This window comes from Dermacentor variabilis, chromosome 4, assembly GCF_050947875.1.
Source record: "Dermacentor variabilis isolate Ectoservices chromosome 4, ASM5094787v1, whole genome shotgun sequence".
In the NCBI taxonomy this organism is placed as follows: domain Eukaryota; kingdom Metazoa; phylum Arthropoda; class Arachnida; order Ixodida; family Ixodidae; genus Dermacentor; species Dermacentor variabilis.
The window spans coordinates 128366211-128388361 of NC_134571.1; the positions used below are offsets into that span (position 1 = coordinate 128366211).

General features: G+C 42.4%; 2 protein-coding genes across 4 annotated transcripts in view; one reads left to right on the forward strand and one right to left on the reverse strand.

Moving 5' to 3' along the window:
• Nucleotides 1-10880, forward strand: part of stas (Transmembrane protein stas) — a 30180-nt gene extending 19300 nt beyond the window's left edge. For 2 of the 3 annotated variants that reach the window (XM_075690320.1, XM_075690322.1), the window contains exon 7: nucleotides 182-6392. In XM_075690320.1, coding sequence (XP_075546435.1) covers nucleotides 182-351 — 170 coding nt within the window. In that variant the 3' untranslated portion in view covers nucleotides 352-6392. Of the gene's footprint in view, nucleotides 1-181; nucleotides 6393-8603 lie in introns of those variants that run through there. The other variant, XM_075690321.1, reaches the window with a different exon arrangement.
• On the reverse strand, nucleotides 5759-22000 carry LOC142579763 (uncharacterized). The gene is made up of 6 exons (XM_075690314.1): nucleotides 21430-22000; nucleotides 21180-21340; nucleotides 20913-21094; nucleotides 19609-19744; nucleotides 17197-17326; nucleotides 5759-11881 (listed from the first exon to the last, which is right to left on the reverse strand). Exons 1-6 carry the CDS (start codon nucleotides 21809-21811, stop codon nucleotides 11790-11792), a joined length of 1083 nt encoding a protein of 360 aa, XP_075546429.1. The 5' UTR covers nucleotides 21812-22000; the 3' UTR covers nucleotides 5759-11789.
• Nucleotides 22001-22151: the final 151 nt, after the last annotated feature.

Consider the following 22151-nt stretch of genomic DNA (forward strand, 5'->3'; position numbering starts at 1 on the left):
AGCTCCATTAATACGTAATGCTTCACTTAAATTGTGGTGCGAATGTTCTACTTAAGCTGTGCCCTACGCTTCTACAAAATTTGTCCGAACTGTTTCAGGGGCCCTTTAACAGAACTTGGCTTCAACATGTTTGTCAGTGGTGAACTGGACCTGACATTGCCTTGTCACGTGGTGCTTGCAGGTGTGGCGCCGCCGTCATTTGTAGCCATCCAGGCCGGCACCACGTTGCATAAGCTGAGCTCGTCCCGAGACGCAATCTCCTGGTGGTCGGTGTCCATGCTGGCCATCTTTGCCTTGCTCTCCCTGCTGCCGGTGATCTTCAAGGGCAAGCTCAAGCAGAAAGTGCTCTAGTGCTCCTCTTCTGGCCAGGATGCACGTTCCTTGTGTGTCTCCGCTGTTGACTTGCTGACGCCCGCCCAATTTTTCTCACTTTTTTCCTCGTTTGTGTACCCCATCCCTTGCTCCCACCGTACCGTCAACCCTTGTTTCCCTACTGTAAAACACTCTCTAAAGATTTTTTTTCTTTGCAAAAGAAATTTGCCAGGTCTCCATCTTCTTGTTCGGAGACTTGCCTGGAAAGGTAGCTTTTCTCCCGTTTCTTGGTTTCATCCTGCTGTTTCTCTCTTGCGAGGTACTACTTTCATCACACTTGGCTCCCCGCTGCTGTCTGTTCAAAAATTGGTGTGTATGTCATGGACAAAATGAGACAATTTAAAAGATGACTGGAGGCATTTTTATTTTGACGTCGCCTTTATTGTTTATGTGCCTCTGCAGTTGTATGACCTAATTGTTTTTTTTTCTTTTCTTTTTTGTGCGTGTGTGACTTGGAACTAGTAACACGAAACACTTGCATGTAAGGAAATGCATTGTACTTGCAACCAGTGCCTGCTACTGAAAGTGTAGTAACTGCACATTTTGATGTTTCGGCTTTGCACATCTGACAGGTTGTGTTGTTGTTGTCTAAACGAGCCCCTGTAGTTTTTCTCTTCCTCTTGTTTGAGGTACTTTTGTGTTTCCAAGAGCCAAACACAAGCCTGGTTGGTTGACTTCATGTTTGTTACACTATTTCTCTGGCTAGCTTGTTTCTCTTGGTCCCTTGTCAATGATGGGAGCTGCATAAGCTGCTGGTATTGTGTGATAGGTTGACGTCTTTTGTCCTTTCTTCTTTTTCTTTTCTTTTTCAGCAGGGAAGCTGCATTCTCTTCTTATTTTTGTGTGTTTGGCATAAAGTTCTCATGTTTATCAAAGTTACAGTATTCCTTTTTCATTTCTGTCATGTTTCGTTCATTTTTCTTTTGTTTGTCCATGACTAGGGCTGCGCATTTGCTTTTTCCCTTGTGAGCAGACCTTCTTGCTAGACCTCCTTCAATAGCTCGCTCCTGCAATTCGGTTTTGAAGGTGGCCAAGTTATTCGGATTGTGTCCTGTAACTTCCAGCGACGTCAACATACATCTAGAAAGACTCAGATGCGTGCTTGCTTGTTTTGGTCAACATTGCGCTCGTAGAGTGTTGCAAACAAGTGCAATGTACTACTTGGAAGTACAAGCCAGTCTTGTCAGTGCAGTTCTGAGTTGCGACACAGTCTCTATATAGATATGAACCACACTGGGACATGCCACTTCAGTTCTACAGAGTTGTGCGAACAAAATTGCCTGGTGTTTGTTCTTTTTCGGTGGTCCTGAGGGCTCCATCTACGACTGAAATCGTAACCTGTGGCTCAGGGCTGTACAGCATGCGTTGTGGTGGCCCATGTAAGCAGTTTTCTGTTGAGCTACCATTCCGCAATTACGTGAGAAAGGGAAAAAAAAAATGCTTCATGGAAGGCATCTCAAAACTTAGCTCCGTTATTCACCAGGCTAACAGTACACAACCCATAAAAAGAGCATGTACTCTTTCAAGCTAACCTGTACAGAGTGCAGCAGGATAAAATGAATTGGGCATGTAAATATTGTGAAAGGCAAAGCATGTTGTAAATGCATGTGTTCAGGTTGAATAATAGCAACCTATTATGGCTTTTGCAGTACTGATGGCATGCGAGACTTGTGAGTGGCTGGACATACATTTGGCGACTTAGGAGTGGAGTTGATGGTAATTAGTGCATGTGGACTAGGTTAATGTGGAAGCCAAGATTAAGGGGCACCCATAAATAAGGGACAATAGCAAGTTGCTATATCAAAAGTCTGAAAGCACTACTCTGTATTATGGCAGGGTCATCAAACCAAAGTTCAGCAAAATTTATCTACACGGGCAGCCAAAAGAAAACGCATGCGATGAGTGCATTCACTTCAAGATTTGGCAGATTAACTAGTATTTCTTGCTGAGTGGACCATAAATATGATCGCTTTGGTGCAAACAAGGAAGGACGGGAGGGAACAAGGGGAGTGTCAACTTTCGACTCTTTATTCTCTATTGTAAAACATGCAATATATACATGCAGGCGAATGCGCAACTTACAAAAACAGCTTCAATCGCAGAACACCTTAATCACAGCTGGCTATAAAAAAACCTTCCTGCATTAAATGTAAAACTGATGTGTCGCTAATACAAGACGAGCCTCGCTCTTTAATATGCAAGCCGTACACAAAATGTGCTACTGGAGTCGCGTATGAGTTTCCGCTGTCTTGCGGTAAGACATATGTCGGCCAGACTGGGCGGTGCGTAAATGAGCGTGTGCGAGAACATGAGCTGTCACTGAAAGGTAAAGACGGAGCACATTTGCCTAAGCGCTGCTATTCACATCCGTGTGAGCCACGACTGGACAAGAGGCAGATTCTTGGAAGAAGCAGGGACACCACGGCACATGAATTGTTAGAGGCGTCTCATATTAAAGAGCGAGGCTCGTCTTGTATTAGCGACACATCAGTATTACTTTTGCATGCCGAAAGAAGGTTTTTTGGTAGCCGGCTGTGATTAGGGTGTTGTGCAATTGAAGCTGTTTTTGTATGTCGCGCATTCGCCTACGTCTATATATTGCATCTTATACAATAGAGAATAAACAGCCGAAAGTTGGCACTCCCCTTGTTCCCTTCCTTCTGTACTTGTATGTGCCAAAGTGATCATATTTATGGTCTACTCAGCAATATGAACCATGAGCCCAGCAACATGACTTCTGAATAACTAGAATTTGATGACCACAATCCTTGCAGTTCACTACTGACAGGATCCTCTTATAGAGACGGTTATGAGAAAGCACACTTTTCAACTTTGCAGCCCTGGCTGCATTTGCCGCCATATTTCTGAAAGTTATTTTCTCTCTCTCTCTCGGCTTTCAAAGTTGTTGACAAAAGTGAGCTTAATATGACAGGTTGACTACCTCCAATGGAATAGGCTCACACATTCAAGCCTTCGCAAGTATAACAGTAATGCTAACGCACCTACCACAATACGCGAAAAGCTGCATGTGACCTGCTTGACACCCATTTCAAATAAAGCTGGCCGCTACAATGAAATGTGCACTACTTGGGTGTTGCCGTAGTTATATGTTCGGGCATGTTTCATGTGCTCATTAACTCGGTAGGACGAGTATAATGTATGCCATTAGGTGCATGGCAGCCAGTAGTGGTAAATGAGTGACTTGGGATAGTTTCAAATGTCTTCGAAAAACGCCTTGATCTGCACAGCTTCGAACAGGGTAGGGCATGCCTGGCCTTAGTGCAAGGTCGTTTGGGATGGATGCCTGAATGCCCTGACACTTGCAGGTTGTGTAATCTTCGTTGTACGTGATGTGCAAGTTGTGTTTCGTCTGCATCCATGGCTACTGTTTATGTGGTTGCATGATCGTGGGAGACTAAACAAGCATGTCTATAGCTTAGCCCTTGGAGCTCGTAGAAAGCAATTTCGTGTTGCTCCATTGGCCGTCAGTGTGAGATCGTGCCTGTGATTGATGTGGTCTGTGGAAAGTGTCTTCCCAATAGGAAGTAATAAGGGCAAAATACAGCGCAATCTTTTTTTCTTTCTATTTCGCAAGAACAGCTACTATATTTTGTACTGCAGTGTGCCCTATTGCAATGCACTGAAGTTGTTGCATTTTGGTGTGCCTGCTTTCCCTGTCCCCACAAAAAAAAAGAAAAGAGTTAGAAAGAATGTATTCTGTGTTGGGAGTTTCAGTTGCTTTCAGTTGAAAAGTTCCAAGAGTAGCTGCAATGTCTCATGAAAGGTTGTATGTTGCAAACAGGCTTCATTTTGGTACAGCAATAACAACCTTACCTTGCTGATGCTACGTTTGTAAAAGCGATATATCCATGCTCTCACTGTGCTTGACATTATGTGCCATGAATGTGGCAATGAAGAGTCCCCCCGCAAGCATTTTGTCATCACTAGGACCAACAATATGCGGGCCATTTCTGTTTCGCTGGCACCTTGGTTAACATATTTGCAATGAAATTGCCGACTCAGGTTTTGTTGTTAACTTCAGCTTTTATTTTTGCAACTTTTTGAGACTTCACACAAGCATGCCCATCTTTATAGGCACAGTTCAGCACTGTGTTGAGCTGGGTGCAGAAACAAACAGTGCCACTGATGGCAGGAAATTTGTCCATGGCGCATGAAACAGGCAAAATTGCTCACGACACACACTGGGCTCACTATGCGATCAGTCTCCCATGCTGGGGTTTTACAAAAGCATTAATTTCTTAAGCGACACTTCAAGCTTTCAACAGTAAAAATGCTGTCAGCCACACAACTGATTGTGTGCTTGCAAGATCAAGATGCACAAAAGACAGTGGAAAATAAAAGCACAGTGCCCACTATGATGCAAAGAGATATCACACTTGGAGACCGCAAGATTTGCATGCGAGATCTGATCAGTCTAATCTCAAAGTAGGCAGCGCTAATGCATAGGCCAAAACTCAGAGATGCAACTGAGCTTTGGCAGTTTTCGTTTCTGCCTTCTGGCAGCAACAGCTTAACGTTTGAAAATTAGTGTAATAGAAAGCAATGCAAAGAACTGACAAACAAATTGAGCATCAAAACGTCAAGTTGGTAGGTTAACATCATCGAAATCAAACAGCGCGAAAGGAACGAAGAACAATAGACAACGCAGGTGCTAGTTGTGAGTCAGCAGCTACGCTGTGAGAGTCTATTGTCCTTTGTTCCCTTCGCACTGTTTGATTTTGATGAAGTAGAACATATAACACTTGGCAAGTAGGTTTCCTGGCATGGCCGTTTATGTTTGCATGTTAAGCGTTTTTGTCGTGCATGCACTGCAATTGTTTGTGTGGATGGGCACCTTTATAATGCTTCAGGTTCAAACAGAGTTTTTATTGAGAATCTTGTCTCTCTGCAAAACATGCCAGTCGTGGTACATACTTCTCGAGTGTTGCCTGCTTCATGTGTTACGTTTCACGTGATATGTTTGGAGTCCCTACCGTTGGCGACACTGTTTGCTAAAACGCTAGTGGTATTGCACAACTGGACTGTGCCTGCAAATTTTTTTTTTCCTTTTTGAAATGAAACTGATGGACACACAAAGTATATTTTGCACATCATGCAATAACAAGACAATTGTTTTAGCACTGCCGTGAGAAATCGTTTTTTTTTTTTTAAACAAAACATTCCTTGGGGTTAGCCACCAGCCTGTTTCGTGAAGTGCTTGTTGTTTGTAGTGTTCAGTAATTTCAAGTGATCAGTGTTGTCCAACTTTAACCTTGCATACTGGTATTCTCTAGGAGCAGAAAACTTCAAAAGTTGTGAAAAGGGCAGCAAATTGTGAAGGATGCTTCCGATACCTTTTTGGCTTTCTTTAAACCTTCTTTCCCTCTTCTTTTCCTTTATGTTGAAATTTAGAGAACAGTATTTCTTCAGCTTGTCTCTTGAATAGACTTTTTATTCTCACAGCTGGATCCTGAAAACTAGTCATGACTATAGCTTGTTTATATATAACAATGTTTTAGCAAGCAGTGTGTGGCGAGAAGCCCTTGTTATTACAGTGAAAAGAATATATGAGCTGCGCCGTTAGTATGCTCTAAGTGATAACAAAGGTAGTGTCTACTTTATTTGCAGTGTTAAAGAAGCGTTCATTGCAGCTAACCTCTGCAGTTCTTTCTTTCTTTACTATAGTGAATCTGGCAGTCTTCACAAGTGCACCTAAGTATTAGCAACCACAGCATCAAGTTTTGGAGCCTGTCGGAATCAATTGCGAGCTGCCATTGTTAACCAACCAAAATAATCGGAATGTTGTAATACATCTAAGCACTGCGTATAGTTTTTTTTCTTTTTTTGCCCTGTTTATTACTAACACGGCTTCTACATTGGTACATTTTATTTTCTGTTGTGTGCTTTGCAAGGTACTGGCTGCATGCAGACCAGAAGTTGTACGTGCACAGAAACCAAGTGAAATATTGTGGATTGCATATTGGTGTAATTTGAACTGCAAAATAAATTATGAAATCTCAGTTGTGTTCAACAGGAGCTGTCAGGTCATGTTTGTTCATGGTACAAAATGGACTAAGGACACACTCTTTTTATGACCACTTTATTAATCCAAACTTAAGGTGTCAAAGCTTGATGATAAGCTGACTAGAATACCACAGTTTGTCTTAATCACACAGAAAAAAAAAACGGAGCAGCCAGTCTCTAAAGCTGAATATTTTGGTAAAGGCCCAATTACACTGCTGGCTAGCAGTATGAAAATGAAGAAGCTACACAAACTAAAATGCATGTCCTAAATAGCTTTGTAAACACTTAGCATCAGAATAACGCTTGTGAGATGCTACATTTGGTTAAATTGTAACAGTGAGAATGAAAATGTCAATATATAGTTCGTTGAGCACTTGTGACACAGGTGTCAGAAATTCAGCCCGACTTTGCTAACACCTTCGTTCTTTGGCTTTTGTTTGCTGGAAATGCATGCATAATTTTAATACTTGTCAAGGGAAGGCACTGTTAGGTACAAAATATTTGTATGCTTTAACAACAGAAACACGCAACTGGACAATGCAACTGAGCATCAATGACTGCTTGTACCAGCCTGCTTTTACAAACATTTGCGACACTGCTGAAATGAACTGCAAAAATATTGGCTCACTTAAATGCTATTCACAAAGTGTCACAAACTGAATCAGCTGACATCTCGAGCCAATTTCGTGACCTTTGAAAATTGCGTGTGCTGCTACCAGCATATAATCTCTTTTTAAAATTGAAACTGACCCCCTGTAAACCATTAATTTTCATGTACATTTTTCAATATAACAGTTGTTTACCCTCAACTAGTACAAGTACTTCTTGGTGCAAGAGGGAAAAAAATGGTACAGATGTTGAATCTTGTAATACAGACTTGCTGCTTCGTTATTTCAAGCTGCTCCCTAGAGATGAGTGCCACGGACATTTTCCTAAACAATGCGCAATATTTTGCACAACCTGTAGAGATCGGTGAGAGAAATGCCGTGTTTGTTTGAATCTAATGTTTTTAGTTCTTTCTTCAAAATGGTGGAGCAGTCAGAACTTGGCGGTTTAATTAGGACCAAGGATTGTGCCTTCAAGAGCAGATTTGAAGGCCACAGCTTCGTCATTATATCTAACGGCTGGCTGAGAGAGTGTACCTGCTACACCTAGCTGTGTTGTTGCACCAAATGTGCATCGCTGAAGATTGGCGCTCAGGTGGACAGCAGGTGTGTGCGGAAAAACAGCCTGGTTTAGCTGGTCTTGCAGCCTTTTCAAATGCAACAGACAGAATTGAGGTTCGCACACTAGGTTAGGAACAAAGTGACAAAGTCTCCCTGTGTCGATGTAGACGACAATGAGTAAGCTGGTGTCATGAAAGCGAGCCTTTTGTCTGTTACATGCAGTCACCTAAAACATTTGTGACTAGTGCAGTACAGGCAGAAATGTGCAGTTTTGCTGACATTCTGGTTGGCTTACATTCAAGGGAACTTAAGTTTCTAGATGTTCTAACATCAGGGCATTGCCCTAGGTTTGGGGTCAAGTTACCGTACAGACTCGTGTAGAGGCCACACCCTCACTTTGGAGCAAAAAATTTCGGGAAAAAAAAAATTGAGAACTGTCCCGCTGGAAAGCAAAGTTAGTTCCATTGCCGCTAGATGATGATAGCTGCTTTTCCATCGAAGCCACTCAGGCCGGCCGCCATTCTTTCTTTGAGTGGCGCGTCTTCTCGGTTGTGTTGCCAGCATTTCAAGTCAGATCTGTGGCATTTCACCTTTAGAGAAAGGAGCCCTGTTTTGTGAGCGCTGGTCAGGGACGATGGGCCGACATCTGGGGTCGTTTACTGCAGCATTATGTCATTTGCGCCTCTCTTACCCTCTGCTACAGCTGTGGAAACAGTATGAACCTTTAGCGGGCCGTCATCGACTTGACTTGTGTAAGGGCCAAACCCAGCCGAGATTACAGAGAAAAAAGTGCGGCCCTTATACGAGCATATATGGTAGATTCCAGCAGATATGGTACACTTGTAGCAAAAAGACAAAGAAACTTGCATACTCAATATGTGACACCTCTAATTGAAAAGGTCAATAGACTTGCTGTGTAGCAAATGTTGCATCTCACATCCCACGAAATCTTGCAGTACTGTGCAATTCAATACAACGTAGAAGAAAGAATAGAAAAATGTGCAGAACAATTACACCGTTCTTTGCTTCTTGTGCCTTCAGGTCACCTTTTGGTATATAACAGAACCTGCCAAGATGTTATGAACTGATGATGGCACCTCTGTTGGAAGGCCAAGGAATACAGTCTAAGACAATTACTTTCGGCAATGCCTTCACTTCGACGCAACGGCACAGTCAGTGTGAGACCTCCACCACATTAGAGTGGACCAAGCCAATTTCCAATTTCATTTTTGACACCAGTATTAAAACACTTCTCAGTACCTTGAGTGACCGTTTGCTCAAACAACAAAATAATAAAATGCCCTGACACAGTCAACAACAGTGGTTGCTTGTTCATGTGGTTAACAGACAGAACTATTTGGCTCTTACAGAGGGGAATGTGTGGGAGATTGTTGCTGTTTGTTGAAACCCTGTGATTGTGCAACACAACTAAACTGTTTGCAATAACAATGCTGATGGAGACAACAGCAGTTCAGGAAATAATTTTTACGTTTCATTATCTGAGTACAACACGCACTTGCAATTGCTGGAAACGGTCTACCTATCTTTGTGTGCATCAGAGTGCCAGTCAAAAGGCACAGATATAATGTGTGCTGTGTCCTTTAGCTTTGAGCCACATTTCTTAATGCATAAGGAGAAGGATTACCAGCAAGTTCCTAAGTGCAGACAGTTTCATAAGTTTTTTGCAGAAGCAGCACAGTTGAAGCAACACACAGCTACAAAATCAAGAATGATCTGCCTCAATTAACACACAAGTTTTCCAAGATAAAAGAGTATGCCGCTGTTCAGGCAAAGAGAAGTTCCCAACTAATAGCAGATTTGACTGTTCATGTTAGAGAGCCGCGCTATAAGTACACAGGTCTTGCTGTTATAATTCCATCCCATTAATTCCTTTCACTGCAGGAAATGCATGCCAGCCAATCAGTAATGAGAGTAAGCTGTGTGTTCAGCGAAGGGTGGGTGGTTTGGGGAGGCATGCCCATTTCACGTCACTGATCCTTTCATGAAGCTTCTATTCACTTGGCATCACACGGAGGCCACATCACATGATCGTAGGCCAACATAGAGGAGCCTTTTTTTTTATGGCTGTCTATTCTGGTTGGTTGGCACAACCTGTAGCTTTTGCTGTATTGCATGGAGTTGGTGAAATGGAGCACAAGCGTCGGAGTGAGCATGAATAATGAAGTCAGATTATAACCTACTAGGCCTACTTATTCTCATAGTAGCACCTTTGAAACAACCAGTTGAACATATATCATAAAAGGTAACATAAATGTTAGGGGACTGGCACCAGCATTTTGGAAATGAAAGAACAGCTCTTGCTGCTGCAAATACATCATCCTGACAAAGCCAGTCAATTATCGGTAATAAAAAGAAAATTACACTTGGTTTAAATGAGAAGGAAAAGGCATCTTGGCTAAATTTATGAGATTTGCTTGCAGAACTCATTTATGCTACTAGCTGTTCACGATGCTCCATCGGCACGCAATGTGCGGGCATTTAGCACCCTCTATGTCACCCTTTAACACGCTAAGATCAGTATAATACAGTTAAGCCTTGATATAACGAACTTCAACGTAATGAAGTATTTAATTTTTTATAACATCTTGTTCATTGGACACCCTGTATTTAGAACCTCATTATAACGAAGTGTGTTTATACACGATTTCGATATAATGAAATTTCACTGCCGCCACGAAGGGAATGATGGCTAAATTACAAGCAGCCACCTCCAAACGCACCTCCCAAAGCACGCGTGCCGCGTGTTTTGACCTTCGAAGCGGAGCAGGAGCGACAGTCAAAGTAGAGCAGCATCATGTTCCACATAATGTCTAACTGCTGTGGGGGAGGCAGGTTGTGCGTAAGACCAAAACACAGTAGGTGGCATACTGGAAGCACAAAAATGCACACAAATATGCGATTTGACGTAACTTTACGACCCACAAGTAGTAGTAATATACGAAGTAGTTACTTCATGGAAAGCGTTTCAAATCAAGGAAAACTGCACTTTGAAATGTGCGGAGTGAGACTTCTACGAACGCACTACTTGCGTAGCTTCCGCAGCACTGGCTGCAAAGTACAAAATGGAGTATGAGGAGGTCTTAACACACAGAATGGCAGTCTATTCAACAGAATGGCAAAAAAAGTAACTATTTGCAGTTTCCATGGGTATGACAGGCTGTTCACAAAGCCTGATTGTCAACAACTCTGCACGGGACAAAGCATGGCAATGCTTAGGCATGCAGCACGCAGGTGGCGGCAAACGAGGCACGCTACTGTGCACCACATGCATTTGCACACAGCTTGGTGCAAAGTGAACAGGAGACGCTATGCACCTACGTGCGATCACACAGGTGATTGGTTGTGTTGCATCAGCTGCTAGCTTAATGCCGCGCTCCACCAAGATCTTGAGCCACACACAGCTCTCTCTCCCCTGTCACAGCTCCGCAGATTATAGGTGGTTGGCAAAGCTATCAAAAAAGCTAAACTTGTTTAAAGCAAAGTGAAAAACCAGCCAGAACACCTGAGTTGCGCGCCATACCTGCCAACTTTCTCGAATTTCGTCTGAAGTTTACATGAATTTGGGCTTGCTTTACGAATGTTGTGTAAGTTTCATGAAAAATAAATTTTGTTTGCGAAAAAGCTTTGCTCGTCATTCCCCAAACCTTTCACTGGAAGTCTGACGGTGGAAGGATGCAGCAGGGCCACTTGCTTCAAGAAAGTTTTCACAGAAACACCAAAGTCATTGGGAAAGTCATTGCAACCTAAAAACAATGCGTTGTTTCTTAATATTTGCTATGCTAAGTTTGCTGCTTTCGTCCTGTGTCTAAAAATAAATCAGTATTAATAGAAGTCTGTATGTGCCTCACAAAAAATTTATGCTTTGAGTAAGCCTAAAAAAAAAAAAAGAAAAGAAAAGTGTGATATCTTCTCTCCCCTGTGGATGTCGCGTCCACTGAATTTCACTAATTTTAGAGTTCACAGATTAGGCAGGTGTGGGCAGATAATGCATAGCACCATACATTCTATCCAGGTGCACCTGATTGCACAACTATAAAGTGCCATGGTGTTGAAAAGGCAAAGTAAATGCTATTCCAAAGGAACTGTTCAACATAAATTGACACCGAAATCTGTGCAACGGGTCAACGAATCTGCCTTAAAAATTCTTCACTTCAGTGCTGTGGTATGTCATACCGTATTCAAGGAACAATAACTTCAGCACAAGCTTCAGTAGAACGAGCCCAGATATGTGATACTTGGCAGATCTCCAACATGAACAGGTATCAACCTTGCCTTGGAGATTGTACTGCTGAAGTACACTGAAAAAGAAGAGAAATAAAGTACATTGCACACCGGCAGGAGCGATTTTATGCTACAATCTAAATCGCAATAAATTGAAGCCTCTAGTGCTGAAAGTACACTTCACTGCATAAGAACAGGGCTAACTTGCATTCATGTTGGGTAAACGGCGCAACATAGATGTGCGCAAGAGCTAAGGAAGTGATGGGACAAACACTGAAGGAAGTGATGGGTCAGCGCCTGTCCCGTCACTTTTTTACCTCTTGTCCATCTCTGTCTTGCACTATTTACCCAAGATGAAGCCAAACCGACTAGCCCAAATGTCAGTTTCAACTTGGATGTGATCGTCCATGCTGCCGCCCTCAATATTTGTGAATAAATAAGTATCCGACTCATGAAACAAACTTTCAATGCTTGCACACTCTTCAACAGTACATAGTTGTTTAAGACTGCAAGAAAACTTCTCCAACCTGTGCATCTGAATTCCACTGATCAGTATGTGCATCCATGCACACAAGGTAGTAAAGAAAAATGATTAAAATTTGCTCTATTAGTACAGCAATTGCATTAGCTTTTCTCCTGATATCTTAGTCCCCTATGCCAGTTTTATGGGTTCGTGCAATAAGTAAACTGGGGTTTAAGAGTGCAAAGTGTCTTGCTGACACAATTTTTCGTATTCTTACCTCAACAAATTCACCTTAGCTTTGTACAGGATTACTTGCCAAGGTACCTTTTTCTTCAAGGAGCACACCAAAGTAGATATCATAACACCTGTTCTTTTAAGCTATACAAATTCCTTTCAAAGACAGCAATAAAGGTATTTTGGGAAGTCGTACAGATGCAAATGGCAAGTAGTAAGTTGTCGAAATCAACGTGAAATGAACGAAAGACAATAGGCCCGGCATCCATGTTGTCTAAGTCTATTGTCCTTAGTTCGTTTCGAGCTGTTTGATTTCGACAGTGGCTACAGCTGGATTACGTGGACACATGGATGCCACGTGCAAGACAACAGCAACGTTCAGTTAGCCAAGATATAAGGATTCACTCATTGTTCTAGTTACCTTACGAAACAAGTTGCATTTGCAGAATTAAAGCATAGCAGTATTGAAGTTGGGTCATTTAGTTGAAGTCCAGAAACTTGCGCCAGTTTCAATATATTCAAATGTAAAGTTTACTACAAAATATGTTCGCATTTCAGTAAAAACATTCTTTCTCAAGCTGGGTACAAAGCTTAGCAGAATTTCTCGCTAATTCCAATCCTATCTACAACTGTAACATACCCTTAAAGTATATTTAATTGAAAAACTAATTTGTAGAAGTTACTTATCAATGATTTGTTGTTGGTTATCACGTAAATTCTGATGTATGGCACTACTATGAATCTTCAACAAAATTATAATTTTATTGAAGATTCCCCCGCATTTAACCATTGGAAACAGTTGTTGCTGAAACACCCAGTATTTTAGAGAGCACAGGTTCGGGACAGATATCTCAAATCCAGGATTTCTCACAAATGGGCATTATGAAATCCTGGCCTCAATTCCACAATAGCAATATATATGCCCTAAAATGGGCAACTGGAAAGTTAACTACTGAAACTTTCATCATGACAACATAAAACTATTTCACTCTGTTTGTATTCCGAATGGCGGATTTGAAATAAAAACATAGTGGAATAGTTTTAAGCTATTGCAACTTTTGTTAGTTACCTGTCTGAACACTGTGATCTATCATAAAAGTATAATGCATGCCTCTTCAAGCAATCCACCTCAGGAGGCTGCACTCTGCCATCTTTCACAGGCAATTTATTTGAAATACCTGTTTAGAATAACAAGGTGGCACACAGTTCCCCAACGCTACTTAGAATGGCCAAAAGTTGAGCAATTTGGTCGGGACTCATGCTACTGCAAACATGGACACAAGTAGCAACAATGAGGATGACACAAGCACTGCTGGCATTTGTTCTCTTCATTCCTACTTGTGTCTGTGTTTGCGTGACAGCCTTTCAGTAACATCAGTTCCCAATGCTTCCTGTTCAAGCTACTGTATGTTTCAGGCACATATTAGGAAACAAATGCACACATTGCCAAGTTTGCTACAATTTTCTCAAACAGCAGTGTTCCTAGTCTTCACACTTGCCACAAGTAGAAGGCACCTTGTGCACCAACTCCCCACACTTTATTTGAATAGAATCAGCAGCTGCCTACTGCAGTCCAACCTTGAATACAAAAGCACCCATCAAATTTTTTTCAAAGGCCAATTGCAATGAAATTTCACTTTGGCTAAATTAGTTTTAAGTATACACTACTGAAGCAACCTTAGCAAAGTGGCAGGGCGGGCAATTGTCAAATTTTCTTATTATAAGCCTAAAACAAGTGTGAACCTGGTGGATAGCAGATATGAAAAGTCCCAACACGCAGCCTTCATAATGTTTCAACACGCCGCGGGTGGCACCTAATCTTGGAGGCCATGGCAAGGAGTTGTGCATTCCGAGTCATGTGCCATTTTTGGCAAGCAATAACGGCAATGCTGTTTTTTTTTTTTTTTTTTGCAGTGTCAGTATTAAAGACGTCTACTTTTTCAAACCTTTCGTTATGCAGCCATTTGTGTTTCAAATGCGAAATTTTCCACAAAGGCTGCACAATATCTACTGCCCAATCTGAAACTTGGCTTTTTATCAGACCAAAATTTTGTAGCAGTTGGCACTGAAAAAAAAAAGCACAGACAGGGACCCAATAGGTGCTCAAATAAGCAGGAGCTTGACAAATGTTAAAAAAATGTGAGCTCGGTTATTCTGTTTTTGCTCATGATGACGTGTACAAAGTTGAAAATTCCTATTGCTCCCCTAGTCACTATTATACCTGAGCTGATGCCAACAAAACTCCAGAGTACCAACACATGCATGTGCCGTGCTCGACATGTGTGCACAGCGCAAAAGACGAGGACTGAAGAACACAACACAGGTGCTGACTTCAACTTATCTTTATTTGTGAAATTGCCAGAACTATATACATGAGCAAAAGTAATGAAATACAACTTTTGCATTGTGTCACACATGAAACCCTATTGCGTCGCAGCCAGATACTTGATTTTGTTTTTAGCCCATTCGTATATATAGATTTGTACCTATATCGTATAGATTTTGTATCTGTTGGCCCATTCCAAGCTGGTTAAACGGGGCATTGTAAATCTTCGCTTCCACTCTTTAACGCACAGTCTCCTTGCGCAGGCCTCCCGCCTAACGTATGCTGGGTATTTGTTTATTATAGCTTTTATTTGTTTCAGTAGCAGAAAAGTTACTAAAAAAAAATCAAACTGGGAGGCAAAGCACCAGCTGACTGCGCTGTCAGAGACAATAAGCCAGTCGCAGTGCTCCCTTACTTGCACAAGATATCACACAGCTTGAAGAAGATAGGCAGTAAAGTAGATGTTATTGAAGTTGTTTTTTCTGCCCCGGCAAAATTATCAGTGCTCTGTAGGCGTGTGAATGCTCATGCCACATGACAAAATATTTGCACTACTAACCATAGGAGGCGGTTTGTACCATGCGCCCTGGGTGCTGTTTACATGATTCCCCTGACTTGCGGTAAGAAATACGTTGGCCAAACAGGCAGATGTTTAAATGAGCGATTGAAAGAGTATTTTTACAATGTTTACACCGCCATGAAAAGTCACCTCGGCATTCACTGCAGAGACTGTCATTGTGACCCTGAATTTGCAAACTGTGTCGTAATCTCCAAACACCGTGAACAGTTTACAGGTGGAATCATAGAGGCTGACAACATATAGCGGCTGGGTGACCTTTTACATCAGTATGCCGTCTATTGCCCTGACCAAAAACGAAATCAAGCATCTGACTGTGATGCAATAGGGCTTCAGTGTGACATAATGCAAAAGTTCTTTTTGATTACTTTTGCTTATGTATATAGCTGTGGCGATTTCGCAAATAAAGATCAGTTGAAGTCAGCACCTGTGTTGTGTTCTCCCTTCAGTCCTCATCTTTTGCACTGTGCACACATGTCGGTATTGAGTCACCAACTTGCCCAAGCTTCCACCTTATCATGCCATGGTCCTCCTGCAACCATGACGATGGAGTCTGTCAAACACCGGGTGCAATGTTAAGCCCATCTGCACAAACCTCTGGCTACGCTCATAGGTACTCGCCTGTGAGTGCACTCGCTCCACACTCATTCCACAGTTGTGAGAAAGAGCGTTTGGTACTGACTAAGGGTGTGAGCGGACGAAAGCATGAGCGATAGTGAGTGCTAGTTAACGTGAGTACGAATGAAATTCAGTGATGGTGACTTAAGTGAATGTAAATATGAATGTGAGTGACTGTCGGCAAGTGTGAGTACATAAGCGAGCCAGCAAGTGCGAGTATCACGAGTATGAGTGTGAGTTGGCGCCGGTAAGTGTGAATGGAAGTTACTACGAACACGAGCGAGTATTGAGTGGGCGGGTGCAGGAATGTGAGTGATCGACTATGAGCATGAATACACGAGTGTGAGTACACAGCCTCACACTCGTGTATTCACACTCGTAGGCAATTACTCTGAAATATTGCTAAGCGAGTATGGCTACACTATTTGCTTGGAGGTTGCTCTCCTGCACTGGTGAAACTGTGCTGCATAATTTGAATGTGCTACATGTCCAGCAGGGCTTGATTCTGTGGGAGGCAAAGCTTGGCAATCACAGTGGGCACTACAGCCAGCTGTTTCACTACATCGTTTTGACTGCGTGACCCTGCTGCTTCAACTTCAGAGGTGCTTGTATGGGTTTGTTTCGGGCAATTTCAGCCAACCTTGGCATAGGCTACTTTATGGAGCTGAAATATTTCCTCGTACTTCATGCCGACTGTTTTCAAAAGTTGTATAAAAGTCCAGAACTGTCTCACTGTATCCGATACTTGAAAGTCAGCTGGCACACTGCTATATTCGGTCTTTTATTGCATCGAGCCAAGAAAAAATCTGATGATGCTGGGGAAGATTATTATTATTGTAAGCAACATATGGTTGTAGATGTCATAATTGTAGAAGAACTGTGCAGTGCTGAGAATATATGCAGTTTTCCTCAGTAGTAGAAGCACATTGGTAGCAAGGAGTGAAAACACAAAGGTTTGTTCAAGAAGCACAGTGCAAAAATGTTACAAAACTATTGTGGACAACATGGTGTTGTAAAGATACCGACTTTCGCATGGAGGAGAAGCATATTTTTTAAAATTTCAGTGTTAATGACCACCCCGCATTTTTAACAGAGCACTGAGCAGCAAACAAATACTACACTTCAGAGCACATAGAATGCAACATCCCAATGGCTGTTCTTTGCAGGCACTTACAGACGTCATTGGGCTTCAGAAGCACTGACACCTGACGGCAGTCACGGATGCAAAGTTCCGAGGGTTCAAGCACCACAAGCCGATTTCCCTCTACTTGCACAAGCCAGGAACTTGAGAAGTCAGTTTCAGGCTGCATAGAATACCACCACCAGCTGCCGTTAACACCAATTTCCGAACAATCCCAGCAGACTGTTGGCAATTTCATCAATCTCTTGCATCATCTCCAAAAGGAGGACAGGAAAGAAAGAAAGTAGCAGAAAGTTGACACAAAAATATCTCGTGGCCTTCGTGTGATTGGGATGCACTTGTGGGTTTGTCTACCGTGGGACAAGTTTGCTGTTCTCTCTGCCATCAGCTTGTGTCAGAAACGGAAGCAGAGATAAGATATGTTGGCCTGTTGGTATCACACATGAGATTAGGAGTGCCGGATATAGTGAAGCTTGTTTTGACAAGTGAGAATGTTCTCACAACATTGATAGCAAATTGGGAATCCAGCCTTAGTTCAGTCAGTGCCAAATGTGGTCTTGACGCCAGTGCACAAGCATCAGGAATGGTTTTGCACACAATCACAGGCATGCTGATACTGTTTGATTAGCCCCAGATGGGCATATCATTAGGCTTTGAAACTTTAGAACAAGTCGGATATTGTCCTGTTCGATCTGGTTTTTGTACAGAGTATTCACTGCTTGCTAATTCTGATATTTTTAACCGTTTCTGAATACTTTGCAGTATTAAGTACGCAGGATCAAACAGAAACAAAATAGTACTACTTTGATACTAGCCACAGCAAGCATCAAACATGGAAAAGTTCTATAGTAAAGCATGTTGCATTGCTCAGAATGCCTTTTCCAACTATACCACTAGATCATTCACACTCAGGTTCCACTCGGGCGTCGCATTCGATTGTAGGCTTTATTTGGTACTATTTATGGATGTCACACATGCACCATGTATGGAACAAGTTGAGCATTTGCACTGTTGCAACATGTTGCACCATACTGTGTTCAAAACACTCTGCTTTATCTACTGGGGATGTCAACTGATTAATCAAGTAATGCCTAAATTATAATAAAGTATTGATCACGTAGTTGGCCGAAATCATGCTAAGAAATTGAGTTAAGTGCACATTCCCTAACATCTGTGTGCAAATATTTTGGGCTCTGTCTATCGATTCATACTATTATAAATCCATACTAGGATCCATACTATTATCGCTACCTGGCAGCACTAAGAGAGCACGCAATAATGAAAAATACAGACACATGAAGTGCCGCCATGTTCTCTATAGTGCCAATGAGTTAACACTGAATGACATTGTGCTATGCAAAGTCTTATACAACTTTTTTTTTTAAAGATTATGTGCATGTCAATTATCACAACCAATGACTTAATGAAGCAAAAAAATTAAAGCGCTGATAGCATCAGCACGGTGTGGCAACTTCATGCATTTTGTATGTGACGTCTATGCGCAGCATTACGATCACTCGTTAAAACTGTAATGATTTCGCATGATATTGTGAGTACTGTGAAGGAACTACAGCATCACCTTTTGTTTTTTAATTATGGCCTAATTACCACACAGCCACGCACAAAGGTTTGTATTCATGGGAACTACTTCTCAAAGCGCTGAGCTCATGGCACGCCAACCTCAGCCTCACGGATGCTGCTGTGAAGATAGAAGTCCACGGAAGTGACGTCATGGCCTATGAGATTGGGCCGTGTGCTACCCAATCTCTGGAGGCCATGATGACACCATCAACAAGCTGAGCGGACCTGGAGACCATGGCTTGCCAACTTGCACAATGTAACACAAATACCTTGCTCGGTGCCACAGTTCTACATCATGAGAGAGTGAAATGTGGCATTCTGAGCCACTAGAATTTGAGTCAAGGGTAGCTCTAACTTTGCTTGCATTATGAATTTCCTGCAATTGATAACTTGAGTTTGTGTGCATTAATTATCGTAATTCCTTTTACTCCTGGTTATTTGGCATGCTAAGAAAAGCTCTGGAACAAAAATGGTGGCCTTGAAGAAGTGTTGCAGGGCCCCTTTAAGGTTACGTTCATCATTCTTTTTTGTTCCGTTGCTCATCACGTGGCCCTTAGCTGCTGCTTAAACATTTTTGTTAGCCTCCATGTTGCTGTATGTTAGTAGCGGTGGAGTGCAATGATTGTGCCCTGCTTATTTCAAGAATAGTGATAAGCTGCTGATCATGACATTGTAATAGCTGCTGTATAACCTCCACTCCATTTTTATTCTTTTGTAGATTTCCTTCTCACGATTAAGGTCCTCTGTGACTAAATATTGGCCTAGACACAGGCAGAACACATAAAATCAGCAAAAACTTCAAACAGATACTATTGCAAAGTCAATAAGGTGTGCAAAGTTCATAGTGCAGACTGTGCATCATACCAGGTAGTAACTTGGTGCGTCGGGACCATCAAACAACAGGAACCTCTGCAGGGACACCTCGGAGATGTTTTGCACAAAGTAAGGCCTGTGAAAAACCTGCCTGAGAATGCGTGCAGCTGGAGGGGATGTCAGTTGCCTGTAAGATAGACGCGCACAATTAAAATGTCATGGCCCATTGCGTCTGCATGTATACGCTCTTAAGGTACATGCTAAAGTTCATTCAAGTTGCCTAGGCCAGCAGAAAAGCTGAATCTGGCTACGCTGATCGATTCATGTGAGTCAATGTCCCAATTGAGAAGAATAAGGGGATACGAGGGGCTGCATCTTTTTGTTAGTATGTAGAAACAGACATTGAAGCCAGAGAAAGCATAGTGGAAATTAAATGCGATGTTCAATTGAAGTGTAGAAATGATTAGGTAAAGAGAAATGAAAGCAGACAAAAAGAAAACAGGAACGTGTTAAAATGTAATGTATAGAATGTGGGTTTCATTGGCTACTGCAGCAAAGTATCTCGTGCACTTTCATTTCCCTTTACCTTAATACATTTCAATTAACCATAGCATTTAATTAGCACTACGCTTCCTATGGTTTCATTGTTTGTTTGTATCAATGCCCCCAAAGCAATGTAAGTGAAGATTATGAGAGAAGCCATAAAATAGAGAGCTCCAGATGAATTCTAACCATCTGGATATGTTTAACTTGCACGCAGAGTTTGGTACAGAAGTGGTTTTTATGCATACTGCATGCCTTAGAATTTGCCCCACAGCCTTTGCTTCTCAGCTTCAGAATGCTGTAACCACTAAGTCACTGCAGCAGGTTGATTTTGGCTGTGTAAGGCCACTGTGATGGTGTAATTGTAGCTAAACACAGCACATTGTCCTGACCTACTCGTCTCAAATGCCACAGTAGAGGCTAGAGAAATGGTGCCCATGAGAACATGCAAGGCATCCACATAGAAAGACAAAATTTGTTTGGATACTAAAGCCAATGAGGTGGGCTTCTTTAGACTAGATGCACTGGGCAGTATGAAAAAAAGATTCACAAGCTGTGTTACATGGCTAAATAATGTGGGCGTCCTACAATGACATAGCCAATTAGGATAAGTGTCAAGCTGTCTGTTCATTTGGAGTTTGAGACTTCTTGGAAAGCATGAAAAGGGGCACTTGCATATATCAGTGCAGAAACCAAATTTGCAAGCATGTTCCTTTGAATGATGCAATACTGCACAGTGCACAAGCAATGCACTTATCAAATTATAGGCATTCAACTTAATTGTAGGCAAGGAAATACGGTAGTTAGCTTACCACGATATATGAAAATAACGGTCATCCACCTGTTGCCACTTTTGCCAGTCAAGTAAATGGCGGGGTTCTTCCACACCACGGAGAGTCGAATAGAACTTGGCAGACGAATCATCTGTTAGTTCACGGTGGGCCTTTAAGAACTCGTGCATGTGCTCCCCACTGATGCTGTGCTTCAGAGCATCCTAAACAGAGAATGACAATTGCTAAATGTGCGACTCGCGTTCTTCGCACACTGCGCACGTTTCCGCCTTTAAAAGTAAAGCATACCTTTACAACAAAGGGTACAAGGCTCCAAACGTAATTCACAGCAATCTCGGAATGACCGGTCAAGTCGACAATTGCCTTGAAATTTTCACAGGGCCAACATTCCGATTCGTTCATTGGGTTGAAAAATGGATTGTGAACCAGGCACTTTGTATCGTGGTAATCTGAAATGAAACGGGCCGCAAGCCCAGTGCGCGCTCGTTGACCGGCTTTGAGTGTCATGGACTTTGTGTCGAAAGGAATACAAACTTACGTGCTAACGATGGAAACTGGCTCAGCAATGGTAAGGCAAGTAACCGAGCAGTTCGAAGCCCAGGGTACGTGTATCTGTCGTATAATCTGTCTAGAGTCATCCCCTCAAAGCAAATGTGAAGGATCACTCTGAAGGATACCAAGAGAACCGAGCACCACATCAGGATGTTTGTGACTCGCGCGCAGACACTTGTTGCTGAAGTGCTCGCACATGTAGGCGATCGCTTCTGTCGGAAGAACACCTCTTCGAGACATTCATCGACTGCGCTATGTGGCATGTTGAGTCTCACGGCAGTCGCCAACAAAGTTCGTAGTTCCGCGCGAAACGAAGTTTTTGTGGTTTTCCTCCGCATGGCGTCTGACGACTGCCGTTTAGCTTGCATGATTTGGGCAGTAGTAAACGGTCCAAGCGTACTCCCGGGCTACGCTTCGGCGATACATTGATGCCTGAATCACGATCACGTTTTTGGCGGCCGCAACATGCCGCAATCCGACAGCGACTGCCGTTTCTGCCTGACGCACTGGCCGCACATGGAATCCATGGAACAAACAAGGCCGCAGCTCTCTCGCCCAACTTCTCTCTCCCTCTCGCAACAGCTTCTGTAATGACTATGAATGATTGCACGCATATTGTCAAAGCGGCTACCGCTGCTCATGGCAGCAATGTACAATATCTCTATTAACGTTATAACATCACGTATTCTCAACTAACAGCTTACTAAA